Genomic DNA, 25,706 nt, shown 5'->3' on the forward strand with positions numbered 1-25,706 from the left:
CCCTGCCTGCCTTTTCTGTATTAATGGGAGAGATTGCAGGTGGCATCAGCACCTGCAGAAAAAGCTGTAGACGGTGCCAGACTGAGAAGCAGACCTCAAGTCTGACACCACAGTCTCTGCAACACCCTTGGGGCCACATTCTGGTATTAGCACTACCCCTGCAAAGAGGAAAGAACCATCTGCCTTGCACTGCCAAAGCCTTTGATTGATGTTCTGGGGCAAAAAACGAACCAAATAGGGCTTTTAAGCCATCTCCAGTGAGGTTGTGTGTGCCCTTTAACTTCAAAGCATCAGCTCTAACATAATGATTTTTCGGTGTCTGTAAAGAACTGAGAGAATTAACCTATACAAATGCAAATATGTAAATTCAGCTTTCACAAATGAAACCTCTGATTCCACATACTTTGTTTGTGGGTCTATAAGGGTAAAGACTTGTGAAACAATTCTTGAGTCATTTCTTCACTTTGTAAAATATGGCATTTTCCGGTAGAGGGTGCTACAGGCAGCCTCAAGGTCTCCCTTGGTTCTAGGCGGTTGATGCAGAGTTTCAGCCAGCCTGCACTGTTCAGGTATGATGTACTTAATTTTCCTATTAAACAAATAGTGAGGTAAAATCTATTGGGGCACCTCTTATACTAACAGGAAACGTCTATGTGCTAATTTCTGATTAAATATTCAATATAAGGCATAGTATGTGATAATTTCTGATTAAATACTGAATATAAGGTATATGACAATATATAAAAGTGATATGTCAGGGTACTATTACCTTAAACTTGCTTTAATTGCTTTTTGGCATATATGCAGTTAATTTGACTTTCTGTAGGGATAAGAATGCATAACACTTGTTTAATAGTGTTATTTCCACCTTTTTTTTTTTTTTTTTGTTCTGAAGTAGTTGTTTCAGAATTTAATACCTTAGAGTTAACAGTAGAACACTGCACATTCTTCTGTAGATGCCTGACAGCTCAGTGGCTTAATAATTAACTTTCTGGGGACTGAGACTTTGTTTTTATCCAAGAAAAATGTGTTCAGCCTATCCACCAATGAGCCCTGTTCTTGGCAGCATGTATTTCCACAAGCAACAATCTACAGTGATTATGAGTAAGTGACTGGAGTGAGTCACTCCTTATTCTAAGAAAATGCAAACTATTTCTGAGGTTAGGATCACAGTCACCCATTGGGCTGCATTTCTAGCTTTAAAAAAGTGGTAGAAGCAAAAAGGGAGAGAATTGTTGTTGCTCCTGGTTCTTGGTTTGTTGTTTGGGGTTTTGTTTTGTGGTTTTGTGTGTGTGTTGCCCAGCCTGATTTAAGAGCTAGCCTTTGTTATTTGGCAAACGCCTAATTCAGGACAAGGGCTGGAATAAATGTCTGGTGGTCTATGTGTCAGTCTGCCAACTCCTCTGTGCTGAGAGCAACAATAACAGACCCCTGCTGACATCAACTGGCTTGGAATGCAGTTGTTGCTAATGCCATTTTATCTGTAGAGTGATGGCAAGATTTCAGTATAAGATCTCAGCAAACATAACCACCTCTGCAATTCTGCTGCTAGGAGATGCTGCCTGTGTGCTTGCTTCTACCTGCTCTTCCCAGATGTGCTGTAAAAAGAATAGAGGCTTTGCAGTCCTGTTCAATAGCATGTCTGCTCACTTTCTTCTACAGAAAGAACTTTAGAAAAGCTAGAAATGGTTAAATTAAGAGAAACCTACTCTTTATTTCCCTGTGATTTAGATTGAAATATTCTTTTAAGCGAAGCTGCTTCCTGCTGCTCTATACAGAATGATTTAAATTGCACAGAACTGCAGTGGTATATGAACAAAAAGGAACAGCTGTAAGTGTACAGGAAAAGAAACTCTCTAGCCAACGATATTTTACTGATCTCTTATGTTTCTAAATCTATTTTACAGCAAAGCTAACTGGGATACAAGAATGTTATCCATAGATGTTCAAAAAGTAGCTGGCGCAATTAGCTTGAAGCCTGGGAATCCTGATCTCCATTCCTGTAGTTAACCTATGGCACCTCTGGTCATGATAACCCTATATTCAGCGAAAGGATAATCTCAGGATTATTGAGTCTCTTTTGTGATAAGGTATGATATAACATTTAAGCACAAGTCTAAATGTTGGGAGTGTGTACAATTTGTTGAAAACACTGTTATTCAAAACAGAAGTAATTAAGGAAGGTTCATTGACAGGTGATATTTGGCCTATAGAGAAAAATGTTGCGACTTTCACTTAAAACCTGATTAAGAAATACATTAACCCTTTGGCCTGAGTGAAAAGCTTATTCTTGACTCTTCTTCAGGGCAAGTGTGCCTTTTGTGCTAAGAGAAGAGTCTAAGAGGGAATTGGGTAACCCCTCCTGAGATTGGGAGGGATGTACCAAACCCAATTGCAAATTTCAGGGGGAAAAAGCATTCACAAGAACACTCAAGCTACAATGTTGTTCATTGTGCTCGGAAAACACTTCCTCATCGATCCACAGCATGGCACTGATAAGAGTCGGGCAGGAACTCAGCATGTAGACAGCTAAGAAAGAATTGATTTGCTGTGAGTTTCGTAGCACTTCATATGGACTAAGGGTCACTGGATTCCAGTCCTGTTTTTGACTGCAGAGCACTGTCTGTCTCCGACTGGCTCCAGGAAATGGATGCTCTTCCGCAGAAGCCAGAAGATTTCGTGGAAGAGCCATGGCCTGTTTCCAGGTTGCAGTTCACCCACTGCCCTAGGGAGTGTCATTAGTGGGAGGGAAGTGGAGTTGAGATTTAAAGGGGTGAGGAGAGGAAAAATTAAAGCAGGGTGGAAAAGAATCTTTTTAATTCTTATTAAGCAGAACTTGCTTGACAATATTAAAATGTTGTGCTAATCATTTAAATAAAACAATGGCACTAATCCAGAAGTGATGTATAAATCATACATATATCAGGAAGAGAGTTTCAACTGACTGACATATTAAAAGCAAAATCAGTGGCACCTATTTCACTGTGGAAGAGGTTGGATGCGCTCAACAGAAGAGACAGCCTTCTACTTTACTTCATAACTTAATTTGCATTGCAATGTGAAATGAATATCATGGGATCATCTTCTGAAGGAGTGATTTGATATGAAAAATAGTGGAAAGCTGCCTCATTTAGCTGCAGCAGATTGCTTTGTATACAGGTTCAGAGTAGTAAAATAGCTATAATATCAAGAGTATGTAATACTGCTCTCTGGGCATGTGGAAGATTTGAGGTATAGAATTATCAGAAAATCTTGAATAATCTCCAAGGCACATTTCCACCACCCAAATCACTTCATTTTACCCACTATATGAAACAGATGTAAAAATAGCTCTTTCATCAGTGGATTGCTACACATACTTGGGCTGCAGACATTCAATTCTGTTCAAAGCAATGCTGTGAAATCATTTGCAGAATGTTGCTGTTAATCAGAAGCAGCAATTTAATGTTACGTATCCATTTCTCCTCCCACCCCCAGCTCCCCTTCCCAATTGTGAGCAGGAAACGACACTTGGATGGAGCTCTGCATACTAACTTTCTGGATAGACTCTCTAGGAATGAGGAGGGACTTGAATTCTCTCCATATGTCATTTCCTTTCCCCTAATGGCTAAAAGAAAAAAAGCCCATTACTGCAATCATATAGCTTACAATAGAGAGAACATTACCAATCTATGAAAATAAAGGCGGGGGGATGGGACAGACAGGACATCCACATTCCATTGCTGAATAACTGCTTGGCAAAATTTGACGTGGATTAAGCAGAACTCTTTCTTCTTGTATAGTTCCTAAAATTTAAGTTATTTCCCCATCTGTACTGTAGTGTAGATCAACACCTGCATTCTGGGGCCAGACATAGATTAGAAAAGGAGAGCGTAAGTAGAGGAGGAATAGTAACAACTCTGCAAGATTTAAATTGGGTTAGAAAGGAAAAACAGAGATGACTGAGGAAGACTCACAATGGGAATCTAAGAAAACCAATTTTAATAGCATATAATCCTAGAAATTACATAAGAAAAAAATAGATTAATCCCAGTCTGCAACCAGCTTTTGTCCAGACTACCTTTAAAAAGTTTCTGTTCAGTATAACCTATAGCATATGCAGATATCTTACACTGCTGCTTATGTACAACATTTGATCTACTGTATTGCACAGTGGATTTGCAGCTGTCAGCAGAATCCAGTGTGCTCCAGTTCCAAAAATATAAATAAACAAGACAAAAACCCCCAAAGAACATTTTAACTAAAGCAAAAGCTTTCTTCCTCATAGCTAACAACTGTGTATTAGATTCAAACTGGAACATAATGTCTCTCTAGCAGTATAATCCAAACTGCTAGATTTGTAGCAACCAAACTGCACAAGGCACTGCAGAACAAATGAGATGTCACATTTGCTCAAAAAAACCCCTATAATTTTGCAGTTGATAAATCAGTACATATGCAAATAGGGGCTGGATGTATCTGCTTGCAGGATGATTACCTCTGATGGCATCTTTTATTAGCTATATTGCCCCTGAATTCTGCTGCTAAAAAGAAAAGAAAGAAAACCCATCACCTTTCCTATGGTTCTATTTTTAAAGGGTTTCAAGAGTGGAATAGAGGAATGATTCAAGACACATGGTGACAGATTTTGCTTCAGGTTACTTTCAGCACTTCACTAGACCCACTAACCTACTTAAATATCTGTGCTGTTCTGGTCTGGCATGCAACCTTGCTGTAAAATTTTTGGGATGAAATTATTTTAGAGATAACTTTCTCTTAAATCCTCTCAAATTGATTTCACAGTGAAGTTGTGGGTGATTCTGTTAAAGCATGACAAAGCTAGTGCAGATTGTGGATGAGTATTTCTGCAGTTCAGAAAATGTTAGGAATTGGATTATTAAAAAAAGATTATTGTTTTTATTGAATCTACAAATGCTTTTGTGTCATGATTGATCTTATTTATAGATTTAGTTTTCATGGGGCGTTTTTATAAATCTCCACAGGCTTGTTAATGTAAGACACAGCAGAGAGCTTCTAAAGCCAGTTAGCCAGGGTTCTCTTTAGTAATCCACAAAACTGTATGTGCTATGCACATCTTGCAACAGCTCATTCTGAATCAGTCATTGCTTCCCCATGGCAGAAAATAATAATCTCATGGGGTTAAGGCTTTTTAGCTATTTTTGTCTATGAAACTTACAGACTGAATTACTGTAAAAGTACACAATAACTGTTAGAATTCGATAAATCTCCTGGAATTAATTTTATCTTTTGAATTACAATCTTTGGAAGTGATTTGTTTGAGATACATGGAAAAAACTTCCACCTGCTTGAAGAAACATAGAAAATCAGAACTATCCAGTGAGGGCTGGTTTAAGTATCTAAGGGGTGAATTTATAGCAGCAGGACTGAGTCAGCTTTTAGCATCGTTGTCAGTGGCACCCCGCTCTCAGCATCAGCATAATTAAGACTCAGAGAGACTTAAAATATGTATTTTGCAGCTCATCTTTTGCAGGCAACAAAATGCTTATTTGAGATTGATGCTGGGCCACAGGGGATAAGAAAAATTAGAGAAAGTTTGGTTTTTCTTGAGTGGCTAAATAATACGATATGGTCAAAACTAATGCTGTATGTCAACTCTTTTAGATACTTGTTTGGGCTGACAGTCTTCCTATTAACACTTCATTTGTCTAAGCTGAATACCACTGGGACAAATACACACTGTCAAGTTGAATCAGACAATATCTAGAGACAGATGTTGTAGTACAGCAGTAAATTCCTGAAACATGTCACTCAGAGGAGACTGTTTCTAACTGTCTGATTCTGTAAGGTCTTTTATGAACCTATTTATAGCAACCAAATAAATTAAGGATGAGTTTCTTCATTCACCAAGTAACGTCAGAAAGTCCTGCAGAGCAGTTGCACAAGGGAACATGTAGTTCTTCAGGAAACCTTTGTAATTTCAATTGGATTACTTAGTATGTAGCTCTCAAAGCACTTGACAAAGCCAGTTCTCCAAGAGTCTGGTAAAGAAATTGTATCATCAGTAATATTTCATAGATAAATAAGCAGAAATCATGGAAGAATAAAGGAAATATTTTTCAGAAAGACACCTTTTTGGTCCAGGACTTTTGAAGACCTAGTTTGTACTTTGCCTCAGCAGCCTAAGCTACTTCTCTATGCTTGAAGACCAAAGCTCAGCTCTGCCCTTTGTGCTGGGCTGTTAAAAATGCTCTGTGAAGTCTGTCCTTAGGTTACGGCTTGTGAGACACTGTACATCCAACAAGAGGGAACAGTTGACTTGAACTAGACAACGGAATATACTAGACATGGAATACCTGTGCTGGGGCTGGAACAGGGATGTAATCTCCATTTTTTTACCCAAGTGCCAGGACATTGCTTTTCATGACAGATTTAACTCTTCCAGAAAGTAAGTTTTAGCCTCTGATAGCTGTGATAAAATGCAATGTATCTATTGATCTGTGTTCAATGCCTGTCTCTTTTAAATCTGCCTTTTTTTCCTTTTTCTTCTAAAGTCACATTAGGAAGTGCTGTCCTGCAGGACACAATGAGGAAACAGCATGGCTAAAGAATTATGGAATATCTGTGCATCAGTTACTAATCTGTTCTGGATGGATGGACTTAGAAGTTATCTTAGTGACTAACCACTGGAAAATCCTGTGATATGGGAGCTCATGCATTTTTCTGTAGCCACAGCTGCAGTCATTTCCCTTCAGAGACACATCATTTCCCCAAGACACATCCTGTCTCAGAGGGCTACGGTGTCTGCTGCTCCAGGCTCCTGTCCCCCTTCTCAGTAGTCAGCATATGGGTGGAGATTTCCTTCCTAGTTTTTTTCTCCTGAAAAGCTTCATTTCAAGCTCCAGCATGAGAAATGGATTGAATTTTGACCTCTTGCATATACTTTGTCTCTCCATGCCAAAGGTTGTCTCATGAGAACCAGAGCCACTGACATGTTTCTTCATCATATAACTCTGATAGGTATGTCTTCTATCGCTGGGTTAACTCTCTGTCTCTGAGTAGTAATACTGACACTATTAAACGAGCATGTGCATCTGAATACTTTAATGTAGTCTGTCCAGTTCACAGCAATGCAAACAATGCTTTGGTCTGGTAATTTTCATACTCTGCAAAGGGAAATTAGGAATCTTTCACAAAATGAGACTATTCACTTCTAATCTTTCTTCCTGAAATGCAGAAGAACTTTATACATGTCTTCAGTGGAGATTGATCCTTCTATACAGAAGAGTGGCAGGGACGGTAACAGAAAGCCTCATAGAGGACACAATTCCATGCAGGAACAGGACAAAAACGTGATGGAGCTGCAATGAATTTAGGAAGTGCTTTTACTACAATAAGAAGTAATGATTGCTTACAGAAGGATTAGAAGAAAAACCTGTGCCAAAGAGGCAGACTACGAGAATGATGCCCATTGCAAGGGAAGATGATGGAACAGGTCAAGGCTGCTAATCCTGTCTAATGACTAGATTTTACTGAGTTCTGTGTTGGGACATCAGCTTAGGTGAGGCCTACTTGTTACAAGGCACTGTTTTAACATGGTAAGAGGAAGTTCTTTCTTTGAAGCTCCTTGCTGTTAATGGTAGAAATCAGCTTGGGACAGATAGTACAGTCTAATGAAAAGTACACATCAGGCAAGAGAGCTAAGGCTTCTTTAGAGTGATGTTTAGCCAAGTGACAATGGGAATGCTTTGAAAGGGGATGAGTTATCAGGCAAATTAAGAAAGAGGCAGGGAACACTGGTGGTGTGATTATTGCCTAGGTATCTACTGCTGTAATACTATTCTTCTCAATACTACACCATTAGGTGGCAAAACCAGGCATTTTATTTTAACAGTTGCACATACAATGGCAATATATCATAGAGAAAAAGGAAATGGATGTGTAATCCTCTTCTGATCAACTCTGTCTTTAACTCCATGATCTCTGTGGGTGGTGTCTATAATTCAACTATGACAGGCTCTAGGAAATTTAGTAAATGACAACTAGTAGAAAGAAATACAATCCAGATAATTTAAAATATCTTTATTTAAAAAAAAAGTCATGAAAATAGCTTTTAATTTACTTACAAAAGCTTAGTAATAGGGGCTGAACTGTCTTGCTCTCTTGAGATCATCACAAAAGCTGGGGAAGAATGCGGTATCACACCAGCCAGCTCTCATTACTGCTGAAAGAATGGTGTGATTAAACCTCTATAAAGAAAGAGAAAGAGATGGAATGTAATTTTTAAATGTTGATTTGCTTTGAGCACAAACCACATGCTGAGGAAGGAGTTTCCAGTGTGCTCCTCTGTTCCAAAGATGGAGAGGACCTCACCTCCAAAAACAAATTAACTAAACTGTCCTCTTCTGAAAATGAATACTATTTGGCTAAAAACTTTTGTTCACAATTCCCAGTGTCAAAACCCACAATATCCTTTGAGAAATATCTGTGAATGCAAAGTTTTCTTTTTCTTCCCATTGGGAAATTCAAGCAACCAAAGTCCTTTTTTATGCATCCATACAACAAAGGAAGTTCTTGTATTTACAAATGCTTCTTCAAAAGTTTCACTAATATGATACCAACTATTAAATTATTTTGTCCTTATGTACTCCTCTACAACGTTGTCAGTGTCCTAAAGATGCCTGAGCTTACCCATTCTCTATATATTTCCTCCAACCCTTGAGATTGTGCCTCAGCTGCAAACTTCTGGCTGAAGACAACTGGATAGGACTCCCTCCTGAGTCCAGCAGCAAGGCTGTCATCCAAAAGTGAGTTGCAGGGTGATGCAAGGCACTCCCTTCCCTCCGGATCTGAGCTAGCTACCTCATCTTGAAAGGATTTGTTGCTCAGTGATATCAGCCTAGAGTGAAACATGGATCACTTGTCAGCAGTTAATGATGATATTTGCTTGCTTATCTCACAAGATCAGCGCTGAAGCATGAAACCTCTTCTCACCCTTGAAATGGAACTGCATAAAAACAACATTTACTGTAAACTGTTGGCTTCCAAACCTAATGCACAATCTACGAGCTATCTGTTCCATTAATCTGAGAATATTTTGAGAATTTGGGGGATAGCACTGGCACCAGAAACTCTGGATCATAACATCTGTGTGGAATTCTTCTGTTGGCAAAATAGTACTTTCAATCATCAGGCACTGTCAGTATCTTTAGTGTCTTGCATTCACTGCAGTTCTTGGCGCTTTTGCAAGGCATCCTGACCTCTGCTCACTGCAGATCTTGCACAGATCCCTCATGGAGCAGCTTGTCTTAAATTGTGCTTGGCAGTTCTACTCTGTGAAGGAGAGCAATAAATAAAATTCCTGATTTCCTTACAGAATTGGGAGATACGATGGGACAGAAACATCTGTAGAACATCCAAAGTGCAGTCATCGTTATGCTTATACAAAGCCAAAAAGGCAGAAGTGAGCAGTTTGCAGCTGGTGCATTTGTCTATCCAAGTGCAACCTGATCTAGGTCATTTCTACCTATGTTAGTCAAGGGAGGACATAGTCCTCACCTAAATGGGACACGTACCGTGCCTGCAGGTGATAACAAGGGCTAAAGCCTCTCTTCTTTCACTCTGTGAAATACATTCCTACCATATAGGACTTTCTTACATGTCACGGATGCATTTTTGGATGTATTAGTAAGCCATATAGGTTATTTAAAAAACAATAAATAAATACAATCAAATATTGCACCTATTAAAATGCGTAGCAGCAGCAACAATCCTGCAGACAGTGCATTTTATACAGTGACCCAAATGTGCAAACTGTCAGTGAATGCTCTAACACTTGCAATCTATTGTAGTATTTCCACTGAAAGGTGAGCAGCCTATCCAAAAATCTCAGACTTTAAAGCTGCAAAGCAGCATGAAACTACTTATACTTCAAGATCTTAGAGAAACTTGTAATGAAAGCATTAAAATGTTCATATACCTACTGAGCAATGAGATACCATATTTAATCCCAATAGGTTTTGTTTTAAATACTAGCAATGCAATTAATGCCTGACACACTTGTTACCCATTAGAAAACAGATTGTGTAGCAAGAGCACTATGTTTAACATAACATTAAATACTAAATTGTATCAGATTTATTGAACACTGGGTCCAGAGTGCACTGCAGGGCCCAGAAACAAAGCACCATCATGTCAGGAAAAAATATAAAGTAACTTAGAGATCTGTTATGTATGTGAGAAGTAACTTTATATTTTGATATCCTCTTCAGCTTAGCAGTGGCTTGAATGTTGCAATATTTGCACAGCATCAGCCATTTGCTTTATATAGTTTGTTTTAGAAAAGGATAATGACTTGCCTGTGTGAATTTGAAACTTCAATAGTATGACCTTCAGTTATGCAGGCTGCTTTTTTCTTCTCTTTTTTTTTTTTAATGCAGGAATCAGGACACATGGAATGTCTTTGAGGTACGTGTGAATTTATGTAACCATTATAAAGGAACTTTTTAACTGTTTTGGTGCCACATATAAGACATCAAATGAGCAGGTATATAGTTTTGTTTTGTAGTAAGTGAAATTTAGACTTGTTTCAAATTCTCTTTCCTTGAAAGAGTGACTAAGCCATGAATCAGCATTTTTTTTCTTGTGCTCTGTCTATCCTGTAAGGAAAGGGTCGTTTCTAACCCTTGGTGGTTTTGTGTTGAACAGGGAATTGCACAGGCAGTGTAGTCTCGTGTGAGGAAGGGATCCCAGGTCCTGATCCCAGCGCTTGCCTGCTCCCAGGTGAAGTGACATTTGGAACAGCAGTGCCACCACAGCAGGAAACACTGAAAATTTCCGCCTGGAAGAAGAGACACTCTGGGAGGAAAGAGATGTGAGTGCACACGAACCCGCGGTGGGGAGAGGTCTTGTTTTAAGGGAGGAAAGCTTTAGGAGCCACATAGCACTTCCAAGGCCTTCATTGGGAAAAACATCAGTTCCTTGCCCGAGATATGGTTTAATGAGGCCCACGTTCTGAGCTCTGCCAGTATGGGAACTCTAGACACACTTACCACTGTTCTGTGTGTAACTTCAGACAGTCAACCTCCTGGGCTGCACTGAAGCTACATCATAAACTCTGTGAAGCTCATGTCATCTTTTCATCACACATTTGGATCTTAATCCACTGGCCGGATCCTGATCTATGACTACCCATATGATAACACTTTACAGGTTGCCTCAACAGGAAGAAGCCACTGCAATGATATGACCAAATGAGTACAGAATATTAGTAAGGTTGTTAGTAAGCACAGGTGTGCAATTTATTAGCTCGATCATCCAAAGTTAACTTCACTGTGGCAACCTTCATAGCTTTTGTGGGAGCTTCTCCCACCCTCTAGAAAGAAGCTCCTTTGCCCTGACACATGGAGCTGCCCTCATGGGAAAACTCTGGAAAGGGTCACCTTTTCTTTGGGATGGGTGTTAAATTAGGCCACATAGCATCGAGGCAAGGCTTTTATTATTTTATTCTTTTTAATCTTGACAATGGCAGCCCACAGAACTGGGCCGATGTTTTCTATAAACTGCAGATAAGGAGTGAATTGGTCCAAAGCTTAAGAGTTTCTGTGACCCTGTCTGTCACACCCTTCCCATGCAAAATACTGCCCTGCATCAGCAGCACTCCTCCGTGTGACTACATCTGAGCCTGGCTTCACGTTCTCACCCGCAGTCTTGGGTTCACTCCCATTTGTACCTTTAATTCTCCTGCCCCAATGTCCCCACAACTTCACTGTCACCTTCCCCCGCGTCCCTCCCCTCACCCCGGCGCTCCCGGCCCCAGTTCTCCCGAGGAGGACCCCAAGCATCGCCGCCACCTGATGCGGTTCCCCCTCGACATCCCCGAGCGGACCGAGGCGAGGGGGGGCGGGCTCCCCCGAGGGCAGGCCGGGCCGGGGGAGGGGAGGCGCGGCGCGGCGGCGGCCGTCTGTCTGTCTGTCTGTTCGCCCGCCGTGTGGCTCCGTCCCCGGCTTTGTTGTGCTCGCCGCCCGGGCTCCGGGTGAGGGGGCGGGGAAGCGGAGGGAAGGGAAGCGGGGAAGGCGGCCGTGTCTCCTCCTCCGCGGCCCCGGCCCCGCTCATGGCGACGCTGGGCACATCCGGGCTTCTCCTCCTCCTCCGGCGGCCGCCGCTGCCCTGAGCGCCCGGCCCGACTCCATTAGCGCCTCCCCTCCCCCTCGTCTCCCTTCCCGGACCCAGAGGCAGGGGGAGCCCCGGGCAAGGCAGCGCCGAGCCCGTGGAGCGGCCGGGGACATGTCCAACCAAGGGGCCCGGCGGAACGGGCCCGTCAAGCTGCGACTGACAGGTGAGGCTGAGCGGGCAGGCTCCGACGGGGCCTGCCGCCGCCCGCCCGCCGCCGGCGGGGCTGCTCGGGAGCCGGCCGGGCAGGGGGCAGGAAGGGAGGGAAGGGACGGCGGAAGCGAGGAGCGGCGGGGTCTTGGGGGGGCTCGGGGCTCGGCCTCCCGCGGGCGCGGGGAGAGCGGAGCCCGGCCGGAGGGGTGGGCGCGGGCTCCTTCCATGTGTCTTTGAGGTTGAACCTGGGACTGGGGGAGTCCCTCGGGCCTCGGGAGGAGCGCGGGGTCAAGGAGAGAAGGAGACGGGGAGCTCGTCCTTCCCCTCGCCTCCCTGCCCCGCCGCGGGCTCCGCGCCTCCGAACAACGCGGCGCTGCGGGGCGGTGGTGCCGGCCGGGCCGGGCCCCGCAGCCGCCGGGGTCCCCGGGCGGGGGCCGGTGTGAGGCTCAGGCACTGGGCAGCTTCCCTTGCCCCGCCGCATCCCCGCTCGAAATAAACTGTCACCCTCTTTGTTTTGATCTCTTTGTTTGTTTGGGCTTTTTCTCTTCTTTTCTCTTTGAAACCAACTTCCTCAGTTGGGATTGTGCACGGTTGGTTTGATAAAGTGCCTTGTGCTGCCCTCTTTCAGAAGACCACTTGACCTCTAATATTTTAAAATATCGTAAAAATTGTTCACCTGCATGCTGGGAAGGAAAATAAGTTGCTTTTAAATACTTAAAAGTATGTTCTTTTCTGTATAAGAGCCAGGTAAATAGAGAAAAGAACTTTGCAAGTTCTGCTAGTTTTCTTAACAAAATACAGGAGACACTCAAGAAAAGAGTTAGTTCAGAGTGGTATAAGTCTCTCCACAGATAAACGGTATTTTGTATCACTGCATGCAGGTAAGAGATTAGAAAATAATAAATAGATAACACTGTAAATACTCTTCTCTGCATGCAGTGTGTTTAACCAGGTTGCAAAACAGATGGTTTTAAAAATACGAAAAGAGTTGATACATTTACTGTAAGTGCATGATGGCCAGTAAAGAGAGGTGTTTTCATATTTCTTTTTCAAAGTGTGTTATTTTTACGAGGAAAGTTAAATGTATCTACTTATGTTTTACTTTGGAAATAGACTACATTTGTAATCTAGTTTTCGTGGAGCTTTGTGTCTGTATATTACGCTTAGAAATAAAACTCTCTAAGTGTAGCATGGAACAGTGCTGCCTTAGTTTTATACAGTGTTTTGTAGCTTTCTCTTCAGGTTATCGTTTTATTGATGCAGTGCTTTAATACTTCTTTTCCTGAGCAGTGAGTGCTCAGACTTGCTTATCTCCGAAACGGTCTCTAGCCGTGTGTAAAAACATGGAAAGTACTGTTTAGGGAGTTGTCTTTCTCACCTTTGGATTCTGTGTTCTATTTTGTTCCATATTTATTTTACTTTTAATGAGGATTAAGCACATAAAGAGACTGTCTTTGACAATAGAAATATGTTAACGGCAGTGTTACTGTGAGCAAGAAGTAGGCAGTAGTTTTACATACAAGTTTTAGCTGTGCGATCTAACCCCCAAAAGAAGCAGGTACAATCTTGAGGAATGTTCCTAAGTTTTTCTGTCACCTTGTATTTTAGGAAGGGAATATGCAGAGCACAGGACACAGGCAAAGTTGTCTTTCTAGGGACCCTTCCAGGATTAGCAGCTCTTGCAAAGTACCTGCCGATTCTGGTACTTGATGTGAAACAATGTCTTATTTCTCGAGTTAAAAATGCTTGAGGTGTTTTATGCATTAGCTAAGTGTGAGTTGTTTCATGTAAGGTCATTTGTTGTAAGGAAGCTTTGTATGTTAAACACTGAATTTTGCTCATTCAGCTGATATATTGTTAGTTCTTGCCTAGGAATAGTTTTAAGTGTTCTACGTGGTTTTGATTACCCTTTTTGATTGGAAAAGCAGTTTGAGGGCTCTTGAATTCTAAAACTGTTTGGAATTAAAAGAATCTGTATATCCAGTGTTTTTCAAAGTTTATTCTTGAACTGACAAATGCAGTTTAATCTTAATTTTCTTTGGCTATATGAAACCAGCAGTCTTCTGTTTTGGCTTTAATATTTATAGGATTAATTCTGCAATCATTGTATAATGCTTATCTTTGCTGTTCATTATCTCTAAATTAGATGATATAGATTAAAAAACGCATGTCAAGAACTGGATTCAGTTTGCAGTTTTTCAGGACATAAACATTAAAGGTTTAGATGGAAAACATTGTTTTGACTGACTGGATAAATGACAGGGTAATGTTTGATGTGAGTCCAAGAACTGATCTGGAGCTGGTGCCCAACTTCTCAGGCCATCTTGAGGAGCCAAATAAAATATTTAACCTAGGCCTCATTTTGCAAAAAAGGTTGATTCTTTGTTGGGACCTTAAGAAAGTTCTGAGAAATGTTTGGCATACCTTTACACTAAGTGTTTAACAGTTTATTTAGGTCTGGGTTCCATAACAGAGAAAAACCACAGCGGTGGCATACTTCTAGTAAGTTTTTATTTAGCTTACCGTGCATCTGTGTAATAAATTTCTTACAAAATGTTATTCTTTTGCTCCTGAGTTTAGTTGTGTGAAGTAAATATCAGTTGGATCTTTAGTGATACGTATGTCAATGCATTTTTCACAATATTGAGTTAGAAAACCACTGGATAATTGTTTACATCCAGAGGTGATGCCTTCTGATGATACCTCACTTCAAGTATGCTTGTTTCTGATTAATACAGGGAGTGTACTTTAAACTTGTTAAAGTCTAGAGCTGCACTAGTCTTCTTCAAAATCTATCTTAGCAGCTTGGAATAACGTTATCCAAGGAAGCTGTAACATAAGGAAAGTTCCTTCAACTCTGACATTTTTACCACTATTTCATCTAGTCCTATGCTGAGTACACTTGACTTCTACGGAGGCTGTAAGTGCAATCATCCCCTTCTGTTCTCACTGTGATTTTCCTCAGTGTTTTGTTGAATTTGTGGATTTGGACGTACTAGATACGGTGACAGAATGAACTATTCTTACACCCCCATTCTGAATTGCATTGATCTTATAGTCTTAAAAAAAAAATACCATTGCTTTCAGTTCCTCATTTAATATTTTATGTCCTAATCTGTGACTTTTCTACCATTAAGATGGTTACATTTGATGCTTTCACCTATGAGATCAATGTCGGTTATCTGAGTGAAGTCATAAAGCTCTTTTTATCTATGAGAAAGATAGATACTTTTTAAAATAGCTTGAAGCCTGCAAAGCTACATGAGCACTAGAATATACGGAGTTGAATACAGGTTAGCACATCAGTTTTAGTGCATGTGTTACAGTGAGTGAGTGTTTCAGAGTAGTTAATGAGTAAAGACACTTTGGTAGCCCCAAAGCACAGTTACAATGTACCGTGAATGGTGGTAATAAATATAAATATAAAACTGGAATGAGCTGGAAGAGTTTTGTTGGTAAAGAATCAGAGGTAGGCCTGAGGAGTTCTTAGATCTGGTCTTCCTCCTCCTTACTGTAGGCTTTCAGGTTTCCTGCAGGGTTTGCTAATCAGGGAAATGAAAGCACTGGGTCCTGTATTGCAGAAGATGGACAACATCTCATCTGTCCTACTCGCTTTCTTGCTGATTTTGCTGTCTAGTCACTCCTTACAGTACAAAGGTGGTACTGTACTAAAAGGTTAGAGTGTTGAAGGAAGACAGTGCTACTCTTTCTAACCAGTTCATAGAAACTCTTGCTGTGATGCTACTATTTCTCAAGAAAGATACATATTATGTAGAAAAAGGGAGAATGTTCTCGAGTTTTGCAAAACAATGTGGAATCTTCACACCTGTTTTTTGCAGTGGGTAGGTGTACCAGTGAAATTATTACAATTAAAACCAGTGGTTAACTGAAATCCTAAATCCTCATTAGTGCTGTTGGAAGCAGGACCGAAACGTATGGATAGCAGAACCTCATTGTGTGAACAGCATTAATGATTGATTGGTGAAGTAGCTACCTCCATTGTTAAGTAGCAAGGCTACGGTTTCATAGGCGACTTAAATCACGGTGCAATTTTAGCTCAGTTTAAAATTTGAATGCTGTTTCTCTTTTCTGTTTGTAGTCCCTGGCTTCACTTTTCTGGGTCCTCCCTTACAATGACTACAGCAACTGAGTAGCTGTGATGAGCTGAAAGTTAATCCTCCCAAGAAAAAAACGGGGTTTTGCGTTGAAGGAAAGGGATGCACACAGGAAGCCAAAAAGAAGGCAGGACTGCCTCTTTTAATAGCAGCCCGTAGTTAGGTAGGCTTTCATCAACAATAAAACAATGGGGTTCCTTCATGCAAGGTGTATTTGACTTAATGAGACATGACTTACCAAAAATTAGTACCTAAGAAATCAGATTCAATAAATTACATAGTAGGTGGATTAAACTGGTGCAGTCATAACAAAGTCAATAGGCATGTGTCTAATCAGATTGTACAGAGACTGATGGATGCTTGGCCCTCAATATTTCCATCAAAGTATGAAGTGTTCATATATATGTATGCTTTTTATATATACAGTATATAGTTATATACATATAAATCAGTTGTGGATTGCACAGACGCCAGAGAATGGTAATAAACAACTGAGGAGCTGTATGGAGCTTGTTTTAATGGGATCAACTTACGTGACAAAGTTTTATTCATCTGAGTATAAAATTAAGTGTTTGTGTTCAAGGATATGTAATGGGTTATTGTGGTAAGGAAAACAAAGATCAGAAAGGATTTGGAAAAGGAAATCATAGTAGAAAGACAGTTCTATTAAATGAGCAAAAAGGCCCAATATTCATCTCTGGTTGCAGAATCAGTAAAGCATTGAGTACAGGATTTATGTGTGTAGGTAACATATGGGACATATGTAGGAGATGTCTGGGAAATCTGCTGACAGTCCTAATGTTAATGTTTAAAAAAATAAAACTGTTGGGGGGGAAAATAGAAGATAAATCTTGGGGGTGGAAAAATGATGATTAATTTTTAGAATTGCACTTTTTGGTTACATTTAAAGCATTTAAGCTGTTCCATAACGTCTCTCTGTGTAGCTGAACTCAGCTGAGTAACTCAGCTAGTAGTGACATTACTTTCTATTTTCTTTTTCCTTTTTTGTTTGCTAATCACACTGCAAACCTGATCAGGCCCCAGATGAAGACATTTTGTCTTAATGTCCTTAAGGTGAATGTGTTGATCCCTAAAAGAAGGTGGCTTTGAATGTTTTGTTCTGTTTTATCTCATGGCCTTTGAAGTGTGTCCTTGCTTTGCTATCTTACTTAAAATGACATCTCACCATTGGGCCAGACCTTTCTTGCGGGTGTTTAAAAAGGTGGATGATTTGTTTGGGTGTCTTCCCTTCTCTCATCGTAATAATGAGATGGCCTGATTCTGACTTAGCTTAGTGGCATGAGTGCGTTGCTACCCAGGCTATTACATGCATGTTTTAATGTATAAAAGGTAAACGCTCACAACACGTGTACTATCTGAGATCATTCTTGTGAGTTTGGAGAGGCTGGTAAGGATTAATCTCAATAATGTTAGACAATGCATATAAAAGTAGCTACTGTGTGTGTCTGCTATTAGCAAAGCACGGTTCCTATCTGGGAAAGAGGATCAGGATCTTGAGGGACATTTACTAATAGCATATCCAAGGAAACAAACTGTTTACTGTCTTGCTACTTAAACTTTAAATGCATTAAATGAAGGCATAGATAAGAATGCTTGTAACTCTAAAGAAAACTTAATGTGTAGATAACAAAGCTCAGGACAAAATTGGCTAAACTTTATCATCTGAGTTTACATGGAGAGACTGATACAGAATAGAGAATAGACATGCTCAAGATCATAAAAAGGATAAACCAGGTAAAGCTGGGATTTAGAGCCACTATCTTTTGATTTTTCTGCCCATGGCCATTGTTTCTGCTGATTTTAAATCCACAGAAAACATGGTTATGTTTTGGGCCTTCTGAGACAGCATGGAGTGATTTGGGTTCAGTTCTCTCTTATATACCATGTTTGTGTTGCACTGTCAGCTGTATTTTAGGACCCTGCAGATTCTTGTCAGTCAGAGTTTTTCTACTCCAGAATACTTTTTTTGCTGTTGCTCAGGCAAATCAGGAGGGCTGAGACTGCCCAAAGTGAGTAAGAAGTATTGCTTACATGAAGTGTTAGTCACATTGTCAAAATTCTGAAAGTGAAAGAAAAGTAGCATTATGTGAGTTTATGTGGCTGTATCCTGTTCATTTTGTGGAATGACTCTTGGCCAGTACTTATTTAACACAACTTTCAGGGGTTGTTTTCTTGCAGAAAGGGAGAGTCACTGCAACTGTGGCTTTGGTATTGTTAGTGTAATCTGGTTCAATGCGTCCTTTCTGTAATGAATCCATTCAACTTGTTTCAGATATGCAGAGCATGTACAGACTATGTAATTTACAGATCACAATAAAAATACATACCCAGATTCTACCATTCATGTTTAAATTGGCCTGAGTGATGCCATCTTGCCACTAACATTAAGAGCAACATTGCCATAGTGAAGCTTTCCAACCTGCAGCACTGTTTTTTGGGATGCATGCATCTCTCTGCTCCTTCCTGTGCTGTCAGATGGGTTGACTGAGCAATATATCTAAGTTTAAATCAACCTCTTCCTCTCATTTCTCTTTTTCTTTTAACTGGGTGTAGAGGAGGACTGGTATAGGTTGGACTCTGTGTGTTTGAGTTTGTAGTGGTGGCTTAAGTCAGCCGTGTGTTTGCAGGGGTGTATCTTGTTTGATCATATGAAATAGTTTTAACCATAAGTGACATGTGCTCGTTTTCATTCTGCCTTGACCCACATTTTAGTATTACCGATGGAGTTAAATGGAGTCATAACTAATTATATCTGTAATGGTACTCCTTTTTAGCATACCTAACTACCTGATTTGGAGTTTATATATAGATACATACATAAATTCAATTATAGATGCAGTTGTGCTGCTATTTAATTGAAGGTGGGAATCTGCATTGGTAATCCTAGAGGCATTTTATGACAACTTGAGCCAATTTGGTGATTCCTTTATAATACAAATAAAGACCAGGCTGTGCACTTCTGAAAATACACATGGTAAAACTGCTGCTTTGTGCATGTTGTAAGACATGAAGGCAGTATGTGGAGTGTACTCAGTAAGATTGCTGTTTCATTTTAGTAAAAGGTAGTCTACTATATGCGGGTATTTTTCATGTAAAATATATAAATGTACTAAAATGAATCCTCTTTAATTCTTAGTGGTGGAAGAAAGATGTATCTATGTTAGAGTACTTATAAACATGGCTGATTAAGTCCTTAAACATGCAAAGGAACCAAACATGTCTAGATAAAATGCATAGAATTACATTCATGCTTAACTGCCTGCATAGAAATTCATAACATTAATTGTGCTGAGCATTCAGGTATCCTTATGACAGACAATTATGCAATCTAACTCTTAACAGAAAAGTTTCACCTTGTATTCTTCTGAAATGATTCATTTATAATGTGTATAAATACTTAATTTCAAGGGGAAAAAAAGAAAAAAACAAGCTCTTGCTCATTGTTTTCCCTGATGGATTCATTAATGGTGTATAGCTCTGTATAGCAGACTCTATGCAAGACTAAATGAGCGGTAGCACTGTGCTTAGGTAATGTTAAGGTATCGTGTTTTTTTGTTTAGCAGTACAGTAAGTACTTCTGGCTTCATTTATAAGAAGTGATATCATAGAATCATAGAACAGTTAGGGTTGGAAAGGACCTTAAGATAATCAGGTTCCAACCCCCCTGCCATGGGCAGGGACACCTTGCTCTAAACCATATTACCCAAGGCCTCATCCAGCTCTGTAGGATGAAGCTGGTGTAGGCAGTGGCATATGGGGCAAAAGGGGTTGTTTATAAAGGTGAAACAGGACAGAGTGCATCAGAAGTGTTGAAGAGCTGGCTGAAGGAGCAGAGCTGACACAGGAATGTGAAGGGACTAGAAGTATATGAGGTTTTGTGTCACTTCATAGTAGAAGCAGAAAATGAACATGGGTTCCTGTATTTGGGCTAAAAGATACAGAAATCTCCTTTACTTCATCCTGCTGATCACAATACTGTCCTTAGCCAAGGAGTAATGATTGCATTTCAATGTGAAAATAGGAGGATACTGAGCATTTCTCTTCCTTATCTTAATATTAATACATATATTTTAAGAGACATAAAATATGTGTTGCTAAGCACTTAAATGGGCATGAAGGACCTCATCCTCATGTATGCTGGAGAGCAGTTGCTCAGCATTACTAATTATGAAATTAAAAATGACTGGTTTATTTAAGCCTGGGTTCACAGTATATGACACATTAATGGACCAAACTTTAAAGAAAGGGTATAATGCATGTTAAGGTAGAATTTTTCTAGGACTTTTATCTAGAGGATTCTAGGAGAAAGTTCAATAATATTTTATACTGCTATCATGGAAGCTTTTGGCGATTGAAGCCTGTGAATAACAGTAATTTTAAGTTCCATCTTTCATAATTTCAAATAGGTCATGTATGTGGCATTTCAGAACGTCTAGCTATCAATTTTGGATGTTTGGTAAAGCACCAGGTGTTGGTGAGCAGAATCTTCAGATGCCTACATAACATTATTGTAATAAACTGTATGGAATGGGGAGAACTTGCTGTTGACCTCTGTTCAAGTGAATTAATGCTGCCTAGGGGCAGCCCCTGTGCTCTTACCAGAAGGAAATGCTGTCTGTAAATTCGAGATGCCATGCAGTAATTCTGGTTTGCCTGAAGTAGCTGGGTATGTGCTTTTTGTCAAGTTAAATCTTCGTGCTGGTACTAGTGCAGGGGTGGCCAAGATTTATCCTGAAATTGTGATGTCATTTTATCCCTTTTGTGAACATCTTTCATGTTTGGGATTTCTCCTTCAGAACTGGGCTGAAGAATGATTTTAAATGTTGTTGGATTCTGCTTTCTTCTGCGACAGGAGAAGAGAGAGCCTTTAAGGAAAAAGTGACTTAGAGTAATTTTCAGCAGTACATGTGTCGTGCTTCGCTTGGCATAGAGTAAAAATATTTGTGTAGTCTTCCCTCCCTTCCTTACGCAGTTCCCACAGTTCATAATGTTCTCTCAATACCTTTCTTACAAGGAGGTGGTAAAAGGAGGTCCAAATTTTTGTAGGACAAGGGCAGACAATAAAGTTTTGGTTCCCTGATTAACAGCAAGCGGTTGTTCTGCTGCGGGAAGTCCTATATATTTGTATTTGCTGCATCTCGCCTCTTTGGCCAAGAGATCATGAAGAAATTAGTGTTCATTTGTGAACTGTGAATGCTGCATTGTGAATACGTGCCTCGGATTTCCTCATTACAATATTTATCATTTTTCCTGAAAGTTCCTTTCCTCTGGTGAATTGTTCATCCTGTAGAATAAGTCAGCTATTTCCTGTGCATCAGCATAATGTAACTTAATCTACACTGGGTGATACTTTGGACCTATTCAAAAGCTTTATATTTTTTGTAAGTTTATTGAAATTTAGAAACTTCACTCTCCACGTTTTAAACAGCTCTTCCTAGTGCTGTCCAGGTCTGTAATGCACTTGTTTTGCATGCACTCTCCATCACTGCGGTGGAGGAGTGGTAAATGAAAAGTACTGTCCGTTGTCAACCTGACCCCTTTAAGTGTTACATTCACACATCAGCAGCATGGTGAGTAGGAGCACTCATTCCTGCAGTTGCTTCTACTTCATGTGATTTGAACACGATTACTTTGTCTGAACACCTTTGCTTTTTAGTCGCTGTCAGTGGAATTTATAGTTGAACTTGAACTATCAAGTTGGAGCTGGTAGCAGCAGCTATAGTTAGTGCTTCCCGTTGCAAGACTGTCTTTTCGGTTGCTGTTAAACAGCCTGTTAATGTGGAAATTTTTCATGCTGAGTAGCTAAATCAGGCTGAATTTATTTTGGGGAGATTCTGTTAAAATTCAACCAGTTTCAAGAAGGAGATTGAAAATCCTTTGTTCTTGTGAATCCTTTCATTCTTGGGCAGGAGTGAGCAGGGCCATGGCAATAGGCAGGTGCCTCTGTATCAGCTGGGTAAGAATGAGTGCATGGTTTAACAAATGGCTGGGGACAAGAGTTGATCTCATCCTGTAGATGCTGACCAGGCTGTGCGCTCCTGGTGTGAAGAGAGGCGTTAACTAGAATGCAGAGGGCGCAACAGTTGGATGAGGGTGGAGAAGAAGGGAATGACCTGGAACAAGGAACTCTCCAGGACAAATGGGTGGGTGGTGGAGGCTGAATTTTGGCAGGACAATGCAGTGCAGATCTTTCAGTGGCCAGACTGTGGTGGTGTAGCAATGAACGTGACACAGGGTCACACGGGCAGCCCAGATTCTCGTGTTTCCAAACTTTTTAACACTTGGCTTTGTAAACCAGGGAATGCTATTGCTGCATGTGTTATGTTACTGTCTGTGAGTTGAGTATGTTACTTGGAGGAAGTCATCATCTACGGCAAAGGTGTTTTATAAGATGTATAACAAATGCAAAGAGTGTAAGTGCTTACTGTTGGATAAAGAACAGAAGTTTAAAAACAAATAGGAAAAAACACCCCAGAATTTCTCCTGTCTGTTCCTTTGGCCCACCTTGATCCTAAGTAGAAGGAATAGGGAATTAAGGGCTGGCTTCTAAGTGGCTGTGATTCATAACAGAATTCTAAATAAAGCTTGTAGATAAGATTGGGATTACTCCTTACATGTAGAGCAAAAGGAATTCTTCAGCTTTTAACAAACTTGAAATTACATTATTTTTTTAAGTATTTTATTCTGTGATGCTGTGATGATATCATCAGTGCTAGTATTTTTCTTGCTTTAAAAGGATCAGAAGACTTTCTGTTAAGTAATATGTGATAATAATTGAATTACATAGTTTTAAATGTTTCCTTGGCTAATTCACATGCCATCTGTTCACAAAGGTTTTGGAGTTAATACTTGTTTCAGATAAGTAGTATTGGCTACTGGTGAGTTAGTTGCATGAAAGATTTGATTTGTTTTAGGTAGGATTGATACAAATATGTTTAATAGAAATGGACGGAGAGGGCATTGGCAGTTATCATTTGTGTGCTCTGATCTTTCATTGTATGTAAAGATGTTCTTATAGCAGATGGGAGTCCCTAATTTCACACAGTTTGTCACCACTGGATTTGTGCAGGAACACTTCACTGGGTTAGTGGAGTGATATGGTGTACTATGCTTTGTTTATACTGAATTGCCTGTGCTGTGAAAAGCTTTGATTTTTCACTCTACTTATTAAACACACACACATGAGTCTGCAGAGGAGTTTAACCAGTGAAAAAACAAATCAGAAATCACATGTGGTCACAGGTGTATCTCCAGCAAGAGAATGGCATCATGTTCTGTTGGAAGTTTCTTTTAGAGTCCCATTCAGCAAGTGGCTCTATGTATGAGTACTGTCAGATGTATGATTTAATTTGTGAACTAAAAGTAAATGAATGATGCAGTGTGAAACTGCAGGGTTTCATTTTAAGTAAGCTTACACTTAATATTGTTTAACCAGGAGGAAAACTGAGCTTTTAAACCTGTTTTCATATTTGTATAGTGTTCCTTGTTCGTGCTTCACAGTGCTTCTCTTTCCCCCCCATATTTGATACAAGGCTGAAACAAGTCTGCTCCTATGAAGACTTTTCCAAAAAGCTGCTCATTTTCACACCTTCTTGAGCTTTGGGCCATTATAAAGCTATTACATGCCTGATTTTTATATTTTTTTTTTCAGTTGATCCCCTTGTTTGTGATTTAAGGTGTGTGAAAGCCCTGACGATATCCAAGGGAGTTGTTAGGGAGTCCCTGTGATGTTCCTGAGCTGAACTTTCCAGAGCCAGCAGTATGTTGCTGTTTCAGATGTACACTTAAATGCATCAGCTTTGGGCTGAAATAAAGATTTGTTTATCAGCTTTATAGTGAGCTGTCAAAGTTTGGGAGGTGGGCTGTATGTTTGTTGTTTTAAGACTATTAAATAGCTGAAGAATAGAGTACAATTTCCATCAGATATGGTGTTAACTGTATTTCATGGAATTACTTATTCCTAGCAAGATGTTTTTGTTATTTGCACACACAGGCATGTTGGTTGCTTGGGGTTTTTTTAAGGGCATGCATTCTTCATTGTAGTTGGCTGGTTTTTAACTTTCAAATTGAGGCATGTACAGTACAGTTATTTTTGTTATAGTGAACCATTTTATTGTTTCAGAAGTGGATTGTGAATGAATCATTTTTCCTGGCAAATATTTGTCTTTAATGATTACTCAGGGCTAGCTTGAATTGCACAGATGAATAATAATTGAAATAAAGTATCTGATTCTTCATTTCAAATAATACAATGAAAAACCTTGTGTGTGTGTGTATGTGTGTATATGTATATATATACACATAGGTCTTTTAGTTGCAGTAACACCTAAAAGGCGTAGGCTGGCTCTGTAGCTGTTGTAGGGCAATGAAATAATACTGCTTCTCAGTTCTCTTATTTGTTCTCCATTTCCCAAGATCTTGTTCCATTTCCCAGGTTCCTTTCCCCTGTCCCACCTGGAAGAAAAGGTACTGGTTCTGTAGCTGAGGTTGCAGCAGGCAGCTCTGCTTTCAGTGCTCCCTTTGCAAGGGCAGGGTGGTTGCAGTAGATGAGCAGTTACTGGGGTGAGGAAAGGATGCTCTGCAAAGCCCCAGAGAGTTGCTCTGGTTGCCTGTGTGTAACTACACCATAGCAGTGTTCTCACGGAGGTTTGCTATGTCACTATCAACTGCTTTAAGTTGTTTTTTTTGCTGCACTCATTAATTTATTGTGTTTCACTTCCTCTTATTTTAGGAACTTGCTACAACTTTCTCATTCATACCATGTGTCAGCAATGCTGTTTGTGCCTTTCATGCAGTCCTCCCTATATCTAAATTCTCAAAGCAGTCTGTGCTACCTATTGCATAAACAGTCTCCAGCTTCTTCCTATGAGGAGTTTGTGCTCTTAATTTGTTTATTGTACAGTTACTTAATTTTTATTCCTACCTGAAGCCAGTCAAGGCATCAGCCTGTTTGGAATATTATATGGGTATTGTCAGGAAGAAAGACAGGGATCCTGTGCTCATCTACAAGTAGGCAAATACAGTTAAACTCAATTTTGGAAAAAGATATAGCAGAAGATAACCATAGGGTGGTGTACAGCAGGCTCACAGTGAATGGCCTTTGCATGTTGAATCACAGTTTCTGACTGGCCTTCCAAATCAGTCCCAAGTTAAAGAGCCCAGGTGTGCTGCCTTGGCTGCTCAGCATGAATTAAAGCCAGGTTTGAATGCTAGTGGTAAGCAGCTCCACAGTCCCCCAGAACTGGCAGAAAGGAAGAGAGGAATATACATATTCCATAGTTTTTGTTA

At 40.2% G+C, this 25,706-nt stretch overlaps 1 protein-coding gene across 1 annotated transcript in view; it reads left to right on the forward strand.

The window, feature by feature from the left end:
• The first annotated feature begins 12,026 nt into the window (after nucleotides 1-12,026).
• The window catches only part of SMURF2 (SMAD specific E3 ubiquitin protein ligase 2), a 57,435-nt gene continuing 43,755 nt past the window's right edge, over nucleotides 12,027-25,706 (forward strand). Inside the window, exon 1 of the mRNA XM_061377230.1 lies at nucleotides 12,027-12,295. Coding sequence (XP_061233214.1) covers nucleotides 12,244-12,295 — 52 coding nt within the window. The 5' untranslated portion in view covers nucleotides 12,027-12,243. The remainder of the gene's footprint in view (nucleotides 12,296-25,706) is intronic.

The sequence above is a fragment of the Neopsephotus bourkii genome, unplaced genomic scaffold (assembly GCF_033783945.1).
Source record: "Neopsephotus bourkii isolate Nb327-2 ecotype Australia unplaced genomic scaffold, CSIRO-AGI_Nbou_v1 NB_1749, whole genome shotgun sequence".
In the NCBI taxonomy this organism is placed as follows: Eukaryota; Metazoa; Chordata; class Aves; order Psittaciformes; family Psittacidae; genus Neopsephotus; species Neopsephotus bourkii.